General features: G+C 49.5%; 5 protein-coding genes across 5 annotated transcripts; 3 read left to right on the forward strand and 2 right to left on the reverse strand.

Moving 5' to 3' along the window:
- The first annotated feature begins 935 nt into the window (after positions 1–935).
- Positions 936–2,312, forward strand: F9C07_1722906 (catalytic LigB subunit of aromatic ring-opening dioxygenase). The gene is made up of 3 exons (XM_041293507.2): positions 936–1,215; positions 1,263–1,393; positions 1,459–2,312. Exons 1-3 carry the CDS (start codon positions 1,212–1,214, stop codon positions 2,179–2,181), a joined length of 858 nt encoding a protein of 285 aa, XP_041148448.2. The 5' UTR covers positions 936–1,211; the 3' UTR covers positions 2,182–2,312.
- Positions 2,313–2,718: 406 nt separating this feature from the next.
- Positions 2,719–4,713, reverse strand: putA (aldehyde dehydrogenase PutA). Its single transcript, XM_041293513.2, has 5 exons — positions 4,136–4,713; positions 3,565–4,064; positions 3,405–3,497; positions 3,225–3,340; positions 2,719–3,146 (listed from the first exon to the last, which is right to left on the reverse strand). The coding sequence occupies exons 1-5, from the start codon at positions 4,556–4,558 to the stop codon at positions 2,830–2,832; spliced, it is 1,449 nt and encodes a 482-aa protein (XP_041148449.1). The 5' UTR covers positions 4,559–4,713; the 3' UTR covers positions 2,719–2,829.
- Positions 4,714–4,845: 132 nt separating this feature from the next.
- On the forward strand, positions 4,846–5,583 carry F9C07_2285592 (uncharacterized protein). Its single transcript, XM_041293514.2, has 2 exons — positions 4,846–5,292; positions 5,367–5,583. The coding sequence occupies exons 1-2, from the start codon at positions 5,011–5,013 to the stop codon at positions 5,445–5,447; spliced, it is 363 nt and encodes a 120-aa protein (XP_041148450.2). The 5' UTR covers positions 4,846–5,010; the 3' UTR covers positions 5,448–5,583.
- Positions 5,584–6,159: 576 nt separating this feature from the next.
- Positions 6,160–8,485, reverse strand: F9C07_9313 (putative salicylate hydroxylase; the record flags this gene model as incomplete). The annotated part of the gene is made up of 5 exons (XM_041286656.1): positions 6,160–7,106; positions 7,158–7,992; positions 8,059–8,133; positions 8,202–8,327; positions 8,384–8,485. The coding sequence occupies 5 exons, from the start codon at positions 8,483–8,485 to the stop codon at positions 6,160–6,162; spliced, it is 2,085 nt and encodes a 694-aa protein (XP_041148451.1).
- Positions 8,486–8,903: 418 nt separating this feature from the next.
- Positions 8,904–11,626, forward strand: F9C07_2204630 (putative acyl esterase; the record flags this gene model as incomplete). Its single annotated transcript, XM_041293523.2, has 6 exons — positions 8,904–9,097; positions 9,153–10,643; positions 10,705–10,777; positions 10,870–10,936; positions 10,993–11,022; positions 11,094–11,626. The coding sequence occupies 6 exons, from the start codon at positions 8,904–8,906 to the stop codon at positions 11,624–11,626; spliced, it is 2,388 nt and encodes a 795-aa protein (XP_041148452.2).
- Positions 11,627–11,761: the final 135 nt, after the last annotated feature.

The following is an 11,761-nucleotide window of genomic DNA, read 5'->3' on the forward strand; positions in this document are numbered from 1 at the left end:
GCTTCTCTTTCCTTAGAATGTCAGCGACTTAAGCTCAGAACAAAGTTAGTTCCAGCCATGGTCGTTCATGTTCTTTGTTTCATTTTCCATAGAGCTCCTGTGGGTATCACCGGTCCAGCGTTCGACGAGTCGAGCTGAATCAACGACCTGTCTAAGATTATGGGTCTTAGTTCTAAGCATCTCCGCAGTCAAGGGGTTTCATGGCATTGAGACAGGTTTTAACGTCCCCTGTTTGGTTTATTACTAGGTCGATAGTCTAGCCAGCATAAAGCACGATCTATCATTGCCGATCTCTCTTCTTAGAGCTAGGCCCATTCCAACCCAAGTTATTCTCCCCATGATAATGCACGACGGCCGTTGACCGTTGAATGCACCAGCCTTCTCTGGATTTTAATTTCCCTGCATTAGCGTCTACGGCAAGCTAAAGTGTGAGCCTGGAGTCTCCAAATATCTGAAGACAGGAGCAAAACTAGTAATATCCAAACACCCTCTTTGCTAAAGGATATAGGTAGTGTTAGTTACGTGAAACTCACCAGGCTATGGGCACACTGACCGATCTGTTTATATTTTGCGATCGTCGCCGTCATCGTCGAAAACTCCTTTCCCTCAACCGATATTTAAACAAAGAACCTGAAAAGCTAAAGGAAGGATCCCTGGAAAGCTGTCACTCCACCCACCGGACCCACCCGTGAGATGCCACCAAGCGGAAGAGTTTCTCGAGCCAACTGAGGCGAAGCCCGAGTCCCGACAAAGGTACTAAAGGATCGTAGTAATTGACATACTCTGCGGTTGAAAGCTTTCGGGGACTGACAGACCACGATCTAAAGATTCTAGGTAATCTCAAGTGATAAAAAAGCCAGGTAGCGAATTATCATTCGGCAAGATAACCCGAGCCGAAATTAAACACAAGATCACCTGATATCAAACCATGGTTGAAACTGTAACTTCTCTATGCAGGCCTCAATTTGCCACTCCACCCTATCCGAGATCGGCATCCGTTTTACTATATTCGATCATGGGGGTTTTGCGGGGAAGCTTACGAAGTGGCCACTCGGAATGTGGACCACCTGCCGAAGAAATCTGATACGAACCGTGGCTCTGTTTTCCGAATGGGCGATCCGATGTCCATCACAGCCCCGGATATAGACCGTGATCATGGCACCTCTTTGGAACAGTGAACTAGTGATATACGTGATAGAAGGTCCCTAAGCATGAGTAAGTTGTCGCCCCCTGTCTAGGATTCATACGCTGACCCTTAGCAGCGTTAACCCCCGTACACTTCTTTTCCCATGGCTCGACCATGATGTTGGGCGAGGAGTCTTCCTCCGCCGACTATTGGAAACAGTGTGGTGATGAAGCCCTCCGAAATGGCATCAAGGGAGTTATCCTCATGGTGAGTTGGGGACAACTAACCGGTTATTCGCTTTCTGAGAATATGTGATCGCTGACCTTTTGCAGGGCGCCCATTGGGATTGTTTTGGCGATCAAATCCAGGTTTCCACGAACCCTAACCCGGGAAAAAGTCCCGTCGCATACGTTCACCCATCAAAGTACGTCGACTACAAGATCAACAACGATTTGAAGACCGCACAACGCTGCATTGACCTGCTCGACGAGGCCGGGTACAATGTCAGTGGCAACGACACCTTCGACTGGATCCACGATACATATCTCATCCTGATCCGTATGTTCCCCAACGGTTGCCCGCCATCCACACTCATCTCCATGAACGCCCGATATGACCCCCATTTCCATATGAAGGTGGGTTCGACTCTTCGTCAGCTGCGCAAGGAAAACTATCTCATCATCGGAACCGGCGGAGCGGTTCACAACCTCTATCGCAATCGCTGGGCCCCTATGCTTCGCTTCCGCGACAACTTCGCACAGGATTCGCCCCCGGAGCACTGGGCACTCGAGTTCCGACAATCCGTCGAGGATGTCTTCCTCAAGACCTCTGGGCCGCAATTAAGACGCGCCATGACGCGGCTGATGAAGCATCCAGAGTACCGCGATGCGCATGCTACAGATGATCATTTTATGGCTGCCATGTTCGTTGCGGGCGCAGCTGGGGATTTCGAGGATGAGGGAACCCCTGCTATTTTGGCGACTGAGACGTGGGAACTTACGAACATGTGTAATTCTCAGTTTACGATTGGCTCTTGGCCGAAGGTTGCAGCATAATTGTTATTGTACTTTGTGTATATAGTCAAATTGAAGTTGGAATTACTTTTGCAATGGCTCTTTTTATTGAACTAGTTTGTCAACATATCTTATCCCTAGTTTGTTCCGGCATAAAGATCCCCGTAATAAACATTAGCCTATAAACGGGAGTAACTAGCAAAGATAAGCCGCTATTGTGTGCACTTTACCGATATATACTGCCAAAGCGCTGTATGAAAGATTGATGTTAGTTGTTTTCAACGCGGATTCCCAAACATACGCCGATATGAAAAACATCAGCAATTCTATGTATAATAGTGGTATGCATCACTTGCATGATTGTCCTATTCAATTGAAGCTATTGAGCTGGTGATATATTATATATAAGAGTAGAAAGCCGGAACAGAGACGGTAGAACAGAATATATCCATTATCAGACTTTGGATCACTGTGGGCATAGAGAAGCTTGGATCGCTGCCTTATCGCCGAAAGACTAGGACTGAGAGAATCTCAACGTGTACTATGCGCAATGGTATTACAAGTACATTATCTCCGAGCGCTTGCCTCACAGTCGCGTTCAAAACAAACATACAGAGTTAGATCCCAGGTTAAGAAGTATAACGTTGGCTAAATTATCAACGTATCCATAACTATACAAATATCCCACAGCTACCTCATTCTCAAAGCCCAATATCCCGCAGCTGAGACAATTGTAATCAACGAGGTAAGGGTGATGAGCCCGCCTGTAATGATACCTTGCTCAAAAAAGCCAATCTTGTGCCCGGGTCGCTGTTGGATGGCCGGGAGAGGAGAAAGAATCTCCTGCAGCGAGCGATCGGACTGAACCAACTTTCCTTCTAAGAGAGCCCTGGCGATCGTCGTGTTGACAGTTCGGTTCACGACTTGAGGCCGGGGAACCTCAAAGTGTTCTGTTGTATACCGTGTGTTGAGATCCACAGGATGGCTGTGAGCGACGACGGGTCCAACTGGGGAAAGGATGTATAATCAGTGTCTGTGGGAGAGTGGGCTAATAGAGTAGGATGGCGATGGGAATCTCTACTTACCAAGTATGTCATAAGGAACATGATTGATCCATGCTGTATGCGCGTCGATTGACTCCGACACGTATTTGCCAGCGCCTGCAGACGCGAAAGTGTACGTAGCAGCATGAGTACCGGAACTAGAAGATCTACCTTGTTAGTTGTTTTAATGACGATGATAGCGCGACTGTCCAGATCACGTACGCATTACAGAGATTGATCGCATCATCCAGACTCGACACAGGGTGCAACAATAGCAACTTCTCACTGATTATGGTGCGCAGAAGGGGAGAATCACTATGCCTTGTTAGATTAAGGCTCCAGGGAGACGATGAAGCCCATCGCTAGGAGGAGACCAGCTTACCGATCCTGTATCAACGCAACACCCCATCCAGTGCCAGACACGATCACCTTAGCACCCTTCTCAGAACCTATCTGGTCAAGCACAGATGACTGTCTGGGGCGCTTAGGAAGCGAGTTGGAGCCACGGTTGTCGCTCCCGACATGTTTGGCAACGTGTTTGATCACCAACTCCACGAAGGGTTGCATGAAGAACTGGTTCACTAACACTACATCCGGGGCGTACGGAGAGCTGCCATTGAATGCAAACCGCGCTCGGACAAGGTCAATCGCCGCTTCCTGAAGATTTGCCGTTCGGTCTACCACGGCCACCGTCCGCAAAGTGTTCGGAGACTCGAGGATTGAAGGTGTAAGACGATCAGACGACTGTTGGTTCAAAACACGAGTAGTACTAAGGAATTCTGCGTCGGGGCGACTCTCACTGATAGCAAATGTATCACTATCTAGCGCTCCGGTGAGGACTCCGCGAAGTAGAGCAGTAACCCTTGAGGTGGTTTTGGGAAGCTGTTTCCATTGTTAGCACAAAGGGCTCACTTAAAGGTCGAAAACGGAGTATATGGAAGGGCTTTAAATACCTCCACGATGATACAGTTCCCTGCCGCGAGGGCTGCACTCAGCGCGGCGATGACCGAATAAAAGATTGTGTGGGTGGAGGGTATGATATAGACAATGCCTGCACCTTTCTTCCTGTCCACATTGTCTTCTCCGCGTGCCACACGGTACTCTACCTGGACACTCTTCTCGAAGTTTAGGGATGAGTAATGAGAGCGAATTTCCTTCAGCGAGAGACAGACTTCCGTCTGCACTTCTTCTTCGCTATGACCCGAGTCCTGGGAGATAGCCTCTTTCAATTCCGTCAGGTGTTGGAGAATGCTCGCTTGGAGGCGGTGGAATTGTCTTTGGCGGTATCGAACATTATCCGTTCGTCCATCAATATTTCCAGCTATAATGGCGGAGAACTGCCGCGGATGCGATGGAGAGTCGGATTTAGAATCCATATTGATGTTGTCGTACTGCGCACAAGGTACAATGGAACAGGGAAATTGCGCTCCGTTTGCACAGTGGTAGTAAGTCACGGATCAATAAAGGAAGCTCCTGATTTTACCTTCTGCGTGGAGTAAGTAAATCAGCATAGCTATACCCCAGCTTCGCTGTGGATCGCCTTTGGCCGTCCACTTCGGCCCACTCACTCGGCCCGAACATTTCGGGACCACATCCCAGCCATGATATGATCTTGATACGAGGAGCATACCAGATGATCTATTATTTTTCGGCACTTCCCTGAGAGTGACCGAGCTGCGCCCGGGGTGGACAAATTAGGAATTACCCCAGATTATCCTACACCCTTCCCCTAGCTCTCTGAGGGCTTCAACTACAGCAGTGGTCATTTACCCAAGCAAAACATAGACAGGTACACTGATACCAAACTACGAGCAAATTATCCACAATCATGTCTACTACGACAACCGAAACCCCAACTACGCGTACAGCGGTATCCGTTCTTACGGACTACGAATTGCACCACAGCGAGCCACAAGCATCCGCCCCGCCGAACGAAACACTCACCCAAGTCTCAGTCCAACAACCTGCAAACTGGCCTGTGGACCATCTTCGAGTACCTCCCTATCGCCCTATTAATCGGAACCTCGACTGGAACGAGCGCACTGCGGGAACTCACGCCGCTGAGTTCGCTTTCATTCAGATCATGTTGCACGGTGTCTGGATCAATGCGGTACGCAGAGACATGTCACAGTCACTGGATTGAGCAAATGAACCCGTACTAACGAATCGTCATTAAAATAATAGGCTGCGTCGCGACTCTGGCATAACACATTAGGGCGGGTGAATGATAGGATCTTCAGATATGAGGTTGGGGGAGAGTGGTAAATCGCGAAATCGGCTGCGTATCGAGAGAAGAGAAATTATTTTCAAACAATCGGATATTCACACTCAATACTATACTTTGTTTCTATGTAGTCATATTAGGGTCAACATGAATGAGAGTATCGCTTCACTCCAAGATGCATTCAAATGGCTTATAATATCTTTTCTAACTATGTACAACGAAGATCTTGCGCGTGAAATTTTTCACGACCTCAATAGCCCAGAGGTTAATGGAGACCTTATTAGAGCACGCTGTAGGTTTTCTACGAGTCAGGCGAATAGAGCTTATAGGCTAGAGCTTATGCATATTGACCTATAGCTTCGTTCACATCATTAACTGTATAGCCACTAATCAGTCGTTCGGGGGCGATGTAGGGCGCTCGAGGTAGAGGCGTTAGTCGCTTAGGACTAATAGCACGCCGTAAATTGCTGAACGTCATATTAGTCTTCTCTACCCTCCATCTGATATCCCTTTATCGGATCTTAGCAGACCTCGTCTGGTTGCGTCGGGCATAGTTAACAGCAACGAATCATACTGCAGCTCGGTAGGTTACACCGGGTTTGGCTGGCTTAGCAAACGATACAGCTATTATCTACTATGAAGATAATGGAAGAGCAGGATATCTCACTGATTACATATGTTAAATAGTAGGACTCGATCAGAATGGAATGTTCTTCGTTATCTATAAATTTAATGTCTTCTCTATTTTACAGTTCACGGCTCAATCCTCCTAGCAGATGACACATCTGCTACTCCCTCGCCTTCAACAACCTTAGCCTCTATAACCTGATACACCGGCACTTCAGCCAGACGAGAGACGATGTGATGCAGAGTAGGGAGCTGATTCCAGTCCAGTCCATCAATCTCTAGTCTAGCGTCTGTAGCACGCAGCTCACGTGTGATCCTTGACGGCACAACTGTCAAGTCTTCAGCAGAATCGACCACAACAGGATACTCCGCCTCGGGCGTGCCTTTACGGTCCTTACCCACGCTGGGCATGTACCGGTGCAGCAGAAGGTTTGGTGGTGTCTTAGTCGATCCATTGGTTTGCGTCTCCTCCTCTGACTTCTCCTCCAGCCCTGTCAGGTTCAGCCGGCCCCATACTCCGCCCCGCCAGCTAGCGGTAACATGGTACGAATGACGGCGTCTGTTCACATCGATGCTGCTGAAGACCTTCGGAAACCCGAGCTCCTCACGGCCAGATAGGATAGGATCCGCTAGGTCTTCAAACAGGACCGGAAGGTAAGATCCTTCCGTGATTTGACCATCAGCACTCTTGTATTGGACGCCATGAATATACAGACCGAAGTGGTTGTATCCCCCACCGGCGAGCCAGTCTAGTCCATCTAGAGTAGTTTGGGAGAACGTAGCGTAAGCTACACTTCCCATACCGGTAAAGCTGTAGGACGAACTGGGTAGCAGGTTTTTAAGCAAGGTTCGACTCGTCTTAAACCGAATGGACGCTGTGCAAAACTTTGCCTTGGTCGAGGCAGCCGCTCGACTTCTGCCCCAGAAGTCCTGGCGAGGCCCTGGCATGGGGCCGAAGACGGTAGGTTGACGGTAGTAAACCTGTTGGTTCTGTGACCAAAGGTGCTGGCGCAATACCTCACTTGAGTGATCCCATTCATCATGATCGTAGATGTAGGAACTGATGATAGCAGCTATAACGTCTCTTAGCTTCGTTCTTGCATGTTGACTGAGTGTCTACATACCTTCCTTTCCACCCACGTGCCTTCTTCCGGATTCTCGCGTGTACTCCTGTATCTGTAACACTCGCTCCTGGCGAGCCTTTGCGTACAGTTCCAGGCGTGTGGGAACATCCTCCCTGCTGACATCTCCAGGGAGCATAACAGCCAACGACAAACCGTCCTCGATGGCCATGGCACCTCCAGAAGCCCGATACGGGAGGAAGGGGTGAGCAGCATCGCCCATCAGCGCCAGTCGCCCATTAACCCATTGCGGCAGGGTTTCCATGTCCAGTAGTGGCCATATCTTCAGCGTTTCAGGATCTGCCTTGTTCAGCATTTTGAGAACACCAGGCTCAAAGTCTTTGAAGGCGTTTAGGAGCGTGTCTTTGCCTACCCCTGAATTCCAGCCTTGGGTGACATATTCATTGGTAAGATTGTCCGGGTGAATGCAGACAAAGTTCAGTATCTCGTTGTTCACACACGGATAAATGACCACCTTGCTGTCGGCACTGTGCCACATAAGAACGGTTCCGTTTGTTTGAACCATAGGAGCTGTCTCAGGATCTTCTAGTGCCTCCTTGCGCGGGATCATGAACCGGAATGCGTTGCGACCCGAGCTAAATGCGTTGACTTCTTTACCTGAGACATGCCGACGGGTCACAGAGTGAGCACCGTCAGCCCCTAATACTAGGTCTCCCTCGAAGCGCTGTCCGTCTTCCAGAGTTATGGTTGCAGCCTGAGCATCCACGTCCGCTACCTTGGCGGAGGTATGGAGAACAATAGGCGTTCCCTGTCCCGGAGCCTGCGCTTTGTCTTTCAAAGCTTCATGAAGATGTGCGCGGTGGATTAAAACCCATTCCTATACGAGTAGAGTTAGCTGGTGTCGCACTACAATAAGCCCAATAGGGATACGATCGTATCTTACATGTTGCCAGCTGCCGGAGATTAGACTCGTGTCTAAGGTGTACTGAAGCTCACCATCAAAGGTATAGTCGCGAAGCTAGACGAAGGAAATCTATAGTTAGTCTATCGCTCCTCTCATCCATCACTGTACATGGATCGACATACTTGCTCCGTCAGCACCGCACCGTACTTTCGCGCATCAACTCCAATTCGCTTCAAGAGCCCATTGGCATTCGGAGTTAAGTGAATTGCCGCTCCGACTTCGTTTGCGAATCGTGACCTTTCAAACACCTATACCCTTATATCAGTCTCGGAGTTAGGTATTCGGGTTCAAACTAGCCTCTCACCTCCACTTCGTGCCCTTGTTGTCGAAGGGCAATGGCTGCAGCTAGACCTCCGATGCCAGCGCCAACAATGAGGACTTTTAAGCCCTTCGGTTTAGACTGCATGTCGATCGGATCCAGGATGATATACAAAATAGGCGCGGAATGACTACAGCGCAGGCAATTAACCAAGGAAAATAGGAGACAAGAGAGAAAGCCATGGCAGGCATGCCTCTGCAATATGTATGTACTAGAGCTACTTGCCCCCAGGCCCAAGTCCGGTGGGTCTCGGCTATTGCGTTGATCGACATCTCCATATCATTTGTCACGCTATAGCTCCTGTGCCTCAATGCGTTCGGATCGAACATTTCGGCTCCACATACGGTCGGGGGCCCATGGTCCCGGTCGTATGAACACAGCTAGAGACATTATTTAGAGCAGGCAAGTTGTGCAAGAGGTGTAAATACTAATACCACTACAGCGGCAATATTCTCCAATTCCAAATTATCCATTTCTGTTTTTGAGGTGTGTTTCTCGCGTCAAGATGCCGAATCCCATCCAGGATATTACCCGCGTAGACGCGACCTCGTTTTCATACATCTACGAGGAGAATGTCACAATCCCCTTGAAGGACAACGCCGGATTGATTCGGTGCAATGTCTATCGGCCCAAGGATGTGGAAAACTCTCCGGTATTGGTTACTTATGGGCCATACGGCAAGGATATCCACTACAAAGAGTATGACGGTCTTTCCATTGTCCACGCAGAAAGCTTCGTCACTAACTATATGCAGTTTCCACTCTAAGTCTTATAGCGAAGTAAATCCAGAGCACCATTCCGACCATTCAGCATGGGAGACTCCGGATCCTGGGTTCTGGACCCAGCATGGCTATGCCGTTGTTCGAGCCGACGAGCGTGGCTTAGGTCAATCGCCGGGCGTTCTGGACACCATGTCGCGAGGCACCAGCGAGGCCTTTGTCGATGTAGTCGAATGGGCCGCTGAGCAGCCGTGGTCAAGCGGAAAGGTTGGTCTCCTCGGCATCAGTTACTACGCTGGTAGCCAGTGGCGTGTCGCTGCGCGTCAGCCTAAAGGCCTAGCGTGTATAATTCCCTGGGAAGGCATGTCAGATTATTACCGCGATCGATGCCGTCATGGAGGGATTCTGTCCAACAAATTTATCAAGTTCTGGTGGGATCGCCAGGTGATCACGAATCAATATGGACGACCTGGACGTGCTGCTCGCAACTGGGGTCCCGATACTATTGAGGGTGACCTGTCGGAGGAAGAATTGTTAGCGAATCGCAACGACCAGACTATCGATAATGCCACCCATAAGTTCCGCGACGAGCCATACTATGCCTCCAAAGAGTATAATATGGAGGATATTAAGGTCCCATTGCTCTCCGTCGCGAACTGGGGTGGTATTCTCCTGCACCTCCGTGGCAATGTGATCGGCTACATGAACGCAGGTTCCGAACACAAATATTTGAGATTCATAACCGGACGCCATGACTTGCCATTCTACTATCATGAAGAGGTCGAGCTGCAGAGAAGCTTCCTTGATGCGTTCCTTAAGGGAGAGGATCGAGAGGGATGGAGCACTGGCCAGGCTCCCAAGGTGGATGTCTTGCTGCGCAAAGGAAATGTTGGCTTTGACAACGCCGAGGCCGAAAGAGCCTATACTCGCCGAACTGAGAACGAATGGCCCATCGCTCGTACCCAGTACACAAAGTTCTTCCTCACTCCAGATCTGCAGCTGCAGACGCAATCGCCTCAGTCAAAATTAGTCAAGGTTGATTACCGCGCATTGGGTACTCTAGAAAGCCCTCAGCTTGTCCAATTTAGCACGCCTGCTTTTGAACAAGAAACGGAGATCACCGGCCATATTGTCGCCCATCTAAACGTGTCTGTCAGTCCCGATAAGGGAGGTCCGCTTCCCTCCGACATTGATCTCTTCCTGACCCTGCGGTATATCTCGCCTACCGGTGAGGAGGTATACTACACTGGTACCGCTGGAGATCCCGTACCGTTGGCCAAAGGTTGGCTGCGCGTCAGTATGCGCAAGGTGAACGAGAAGCATCTGCGGCACCGTGAATACTTGCCGCACCGTGATTACTTCTCCACGGATGTGTTGCCTGTAATGCCCGGAGAGGTCTATCCGGTAGATGTAGAGATCTGGCCGAGCAACGTAGTAGTCGAAAAAGGTGGTAAGATCGTCCTGGAGGTGTCGTCGGGCGACACTCAGGGGTCAGGAATCTTCCAACACAATGACCCTAATGATCGGTACGTCATTCCCTCTCTCCATTCCAGTCTTTTCCGTGATTTCGAAGCTAATAAAGTGAAGCTCTCCCGAGAAACTGCAAGGAACCAACCACATACATTTCGGGCCGGCGTACGAGAACTATGTGACTCTTCCTGTGATTCCAAGCAAATAGAGGCGGTTTCGGATAGCCAGTTCCCAATAATCAATATTCTCTGTTATGTAAACATAGACTATATGAATGATAAGACAATTCTCCGGCATCGTCCCATTGCGCCCGAGGGCAACGACGGTGGACCCGAACAAGAACCCGAAGGTAGATCCACCAGGAGAATCTCTTGAGCGGAACCTTTAGTATATAGATACCACTAGACCTCGAAGTCCTCGCTGTTCAAATCTCAAGTTAATCACAATCATATACGTTCTCTTTTCCGCTATAAACCCATCCTACACAATGTCCCAACACAACAAAGATATCCGTCCTCTCCAACGCTTCGTCACTACTCATGATGACAACGGCCAAGCCATCTTCTCCAACCGACTATCTGAAGATATGCCCGTCCAGAACGTCGATCAGGTGACCTTCAGTCTTGCCTACACCTCGGAGCAATTCCCTTCTCAGTTGTCGGGTGATGCAGATATTGCCAGCTACGAACGCCGTCTTTCCTCCCCACCAGGCTTGAGCATCTCCACGGGCACCGTTTGCCGTATTGTGGATATGCCACCCAACACAATCAGTCCAATGCATCGGACCGTCTCGCTAGACTACGGTGTCGTCCTGGAAGGCGAGGTCGAACTTCTTCTCGACAGTGGTGAGAAGCGACTATTAAAGAGGGGAGATGTTGCCGTGCAACGAGCTACGAACCATGCCTGGCGCAACGTTACCCCCAACGAGGGTTGGTCTCGTATGTTATACGTTTTGACTCCCTGTCAACCTGTGGAGGTGAAAAATAAGGGCGTTCTCGGGGAGGATTTGAATGGCATGGGTGTGAAGTCCAGTGAATAGTGCCATCCCAAATCCCGTGTATCCTTATTTTGGAGTATTTACCGCACTACATAGACACAATGCATACCATGATTATGCACCAGACACTCATTATGCATGACCAAATTACTTTTCCAATAGCCGCTGTGTTTGCCG

This window comes from Aspergillus flavus, chromosome 5 (genome assembly GCF_009017415.1).
Source record: "Aspergillus flavus chromosome 5, complete sequence".
In the NCBI taxonomy this organism is placed as follows: Eukaryota; Fungi; Ascomycota; class Eurotiomycetes; order Eurotiales; family Aspergillaceae; genus Aspergillus; species Aspergillus flavus.

Bases quoted from the DNA above. Each gene is read 5' to 3' on its own strand.
- putA (XM_041293513.2), bottom strand. From the start codon at position 4,558: ATGGATTCTAAATCCGACTCTCCATCGCATCCGCGGCAGTTCTCCGCC. The intron at 4,065-4,135 runs GTATTTAAAGCC...CAATGGAAACAG, and splicing joins GGAACTGTATCATCGTGGAG to CTTCCCAAAACCACCTCAAG. The intron at 3,147-3,224 runs GTAAGTAGAGAT...TCCTTTCCCCAG, and splicing joins TGTTCCTTATGACATACTTG to TTGGACCCGTCGTCGCTCAC.
- F9C07_1722906 (XM_041293507.2), top strand. The intron at 1,394-1,458 runs GTGAGTTGGGGA...GACCTTTTGCAG, and splicing joins TCAAGGGAGTTATCCTCATG to GGCGCCCATTGGGATTGTTT.
- F9C07_2285592 (XM_041293514.2), top strand. From the start codon at position 5,011: ATGTCTACTACGACAACCGAAACCCCAACTACGCGTACAGCGGTATCC. The intron at 5,293-5,366 runs GTACGCAGAGAC...TTAAAATAATAG, and splicing joins ACGGTGTCTGGATCAATGCG to GCTGCGTCGCGACTCTGGCA.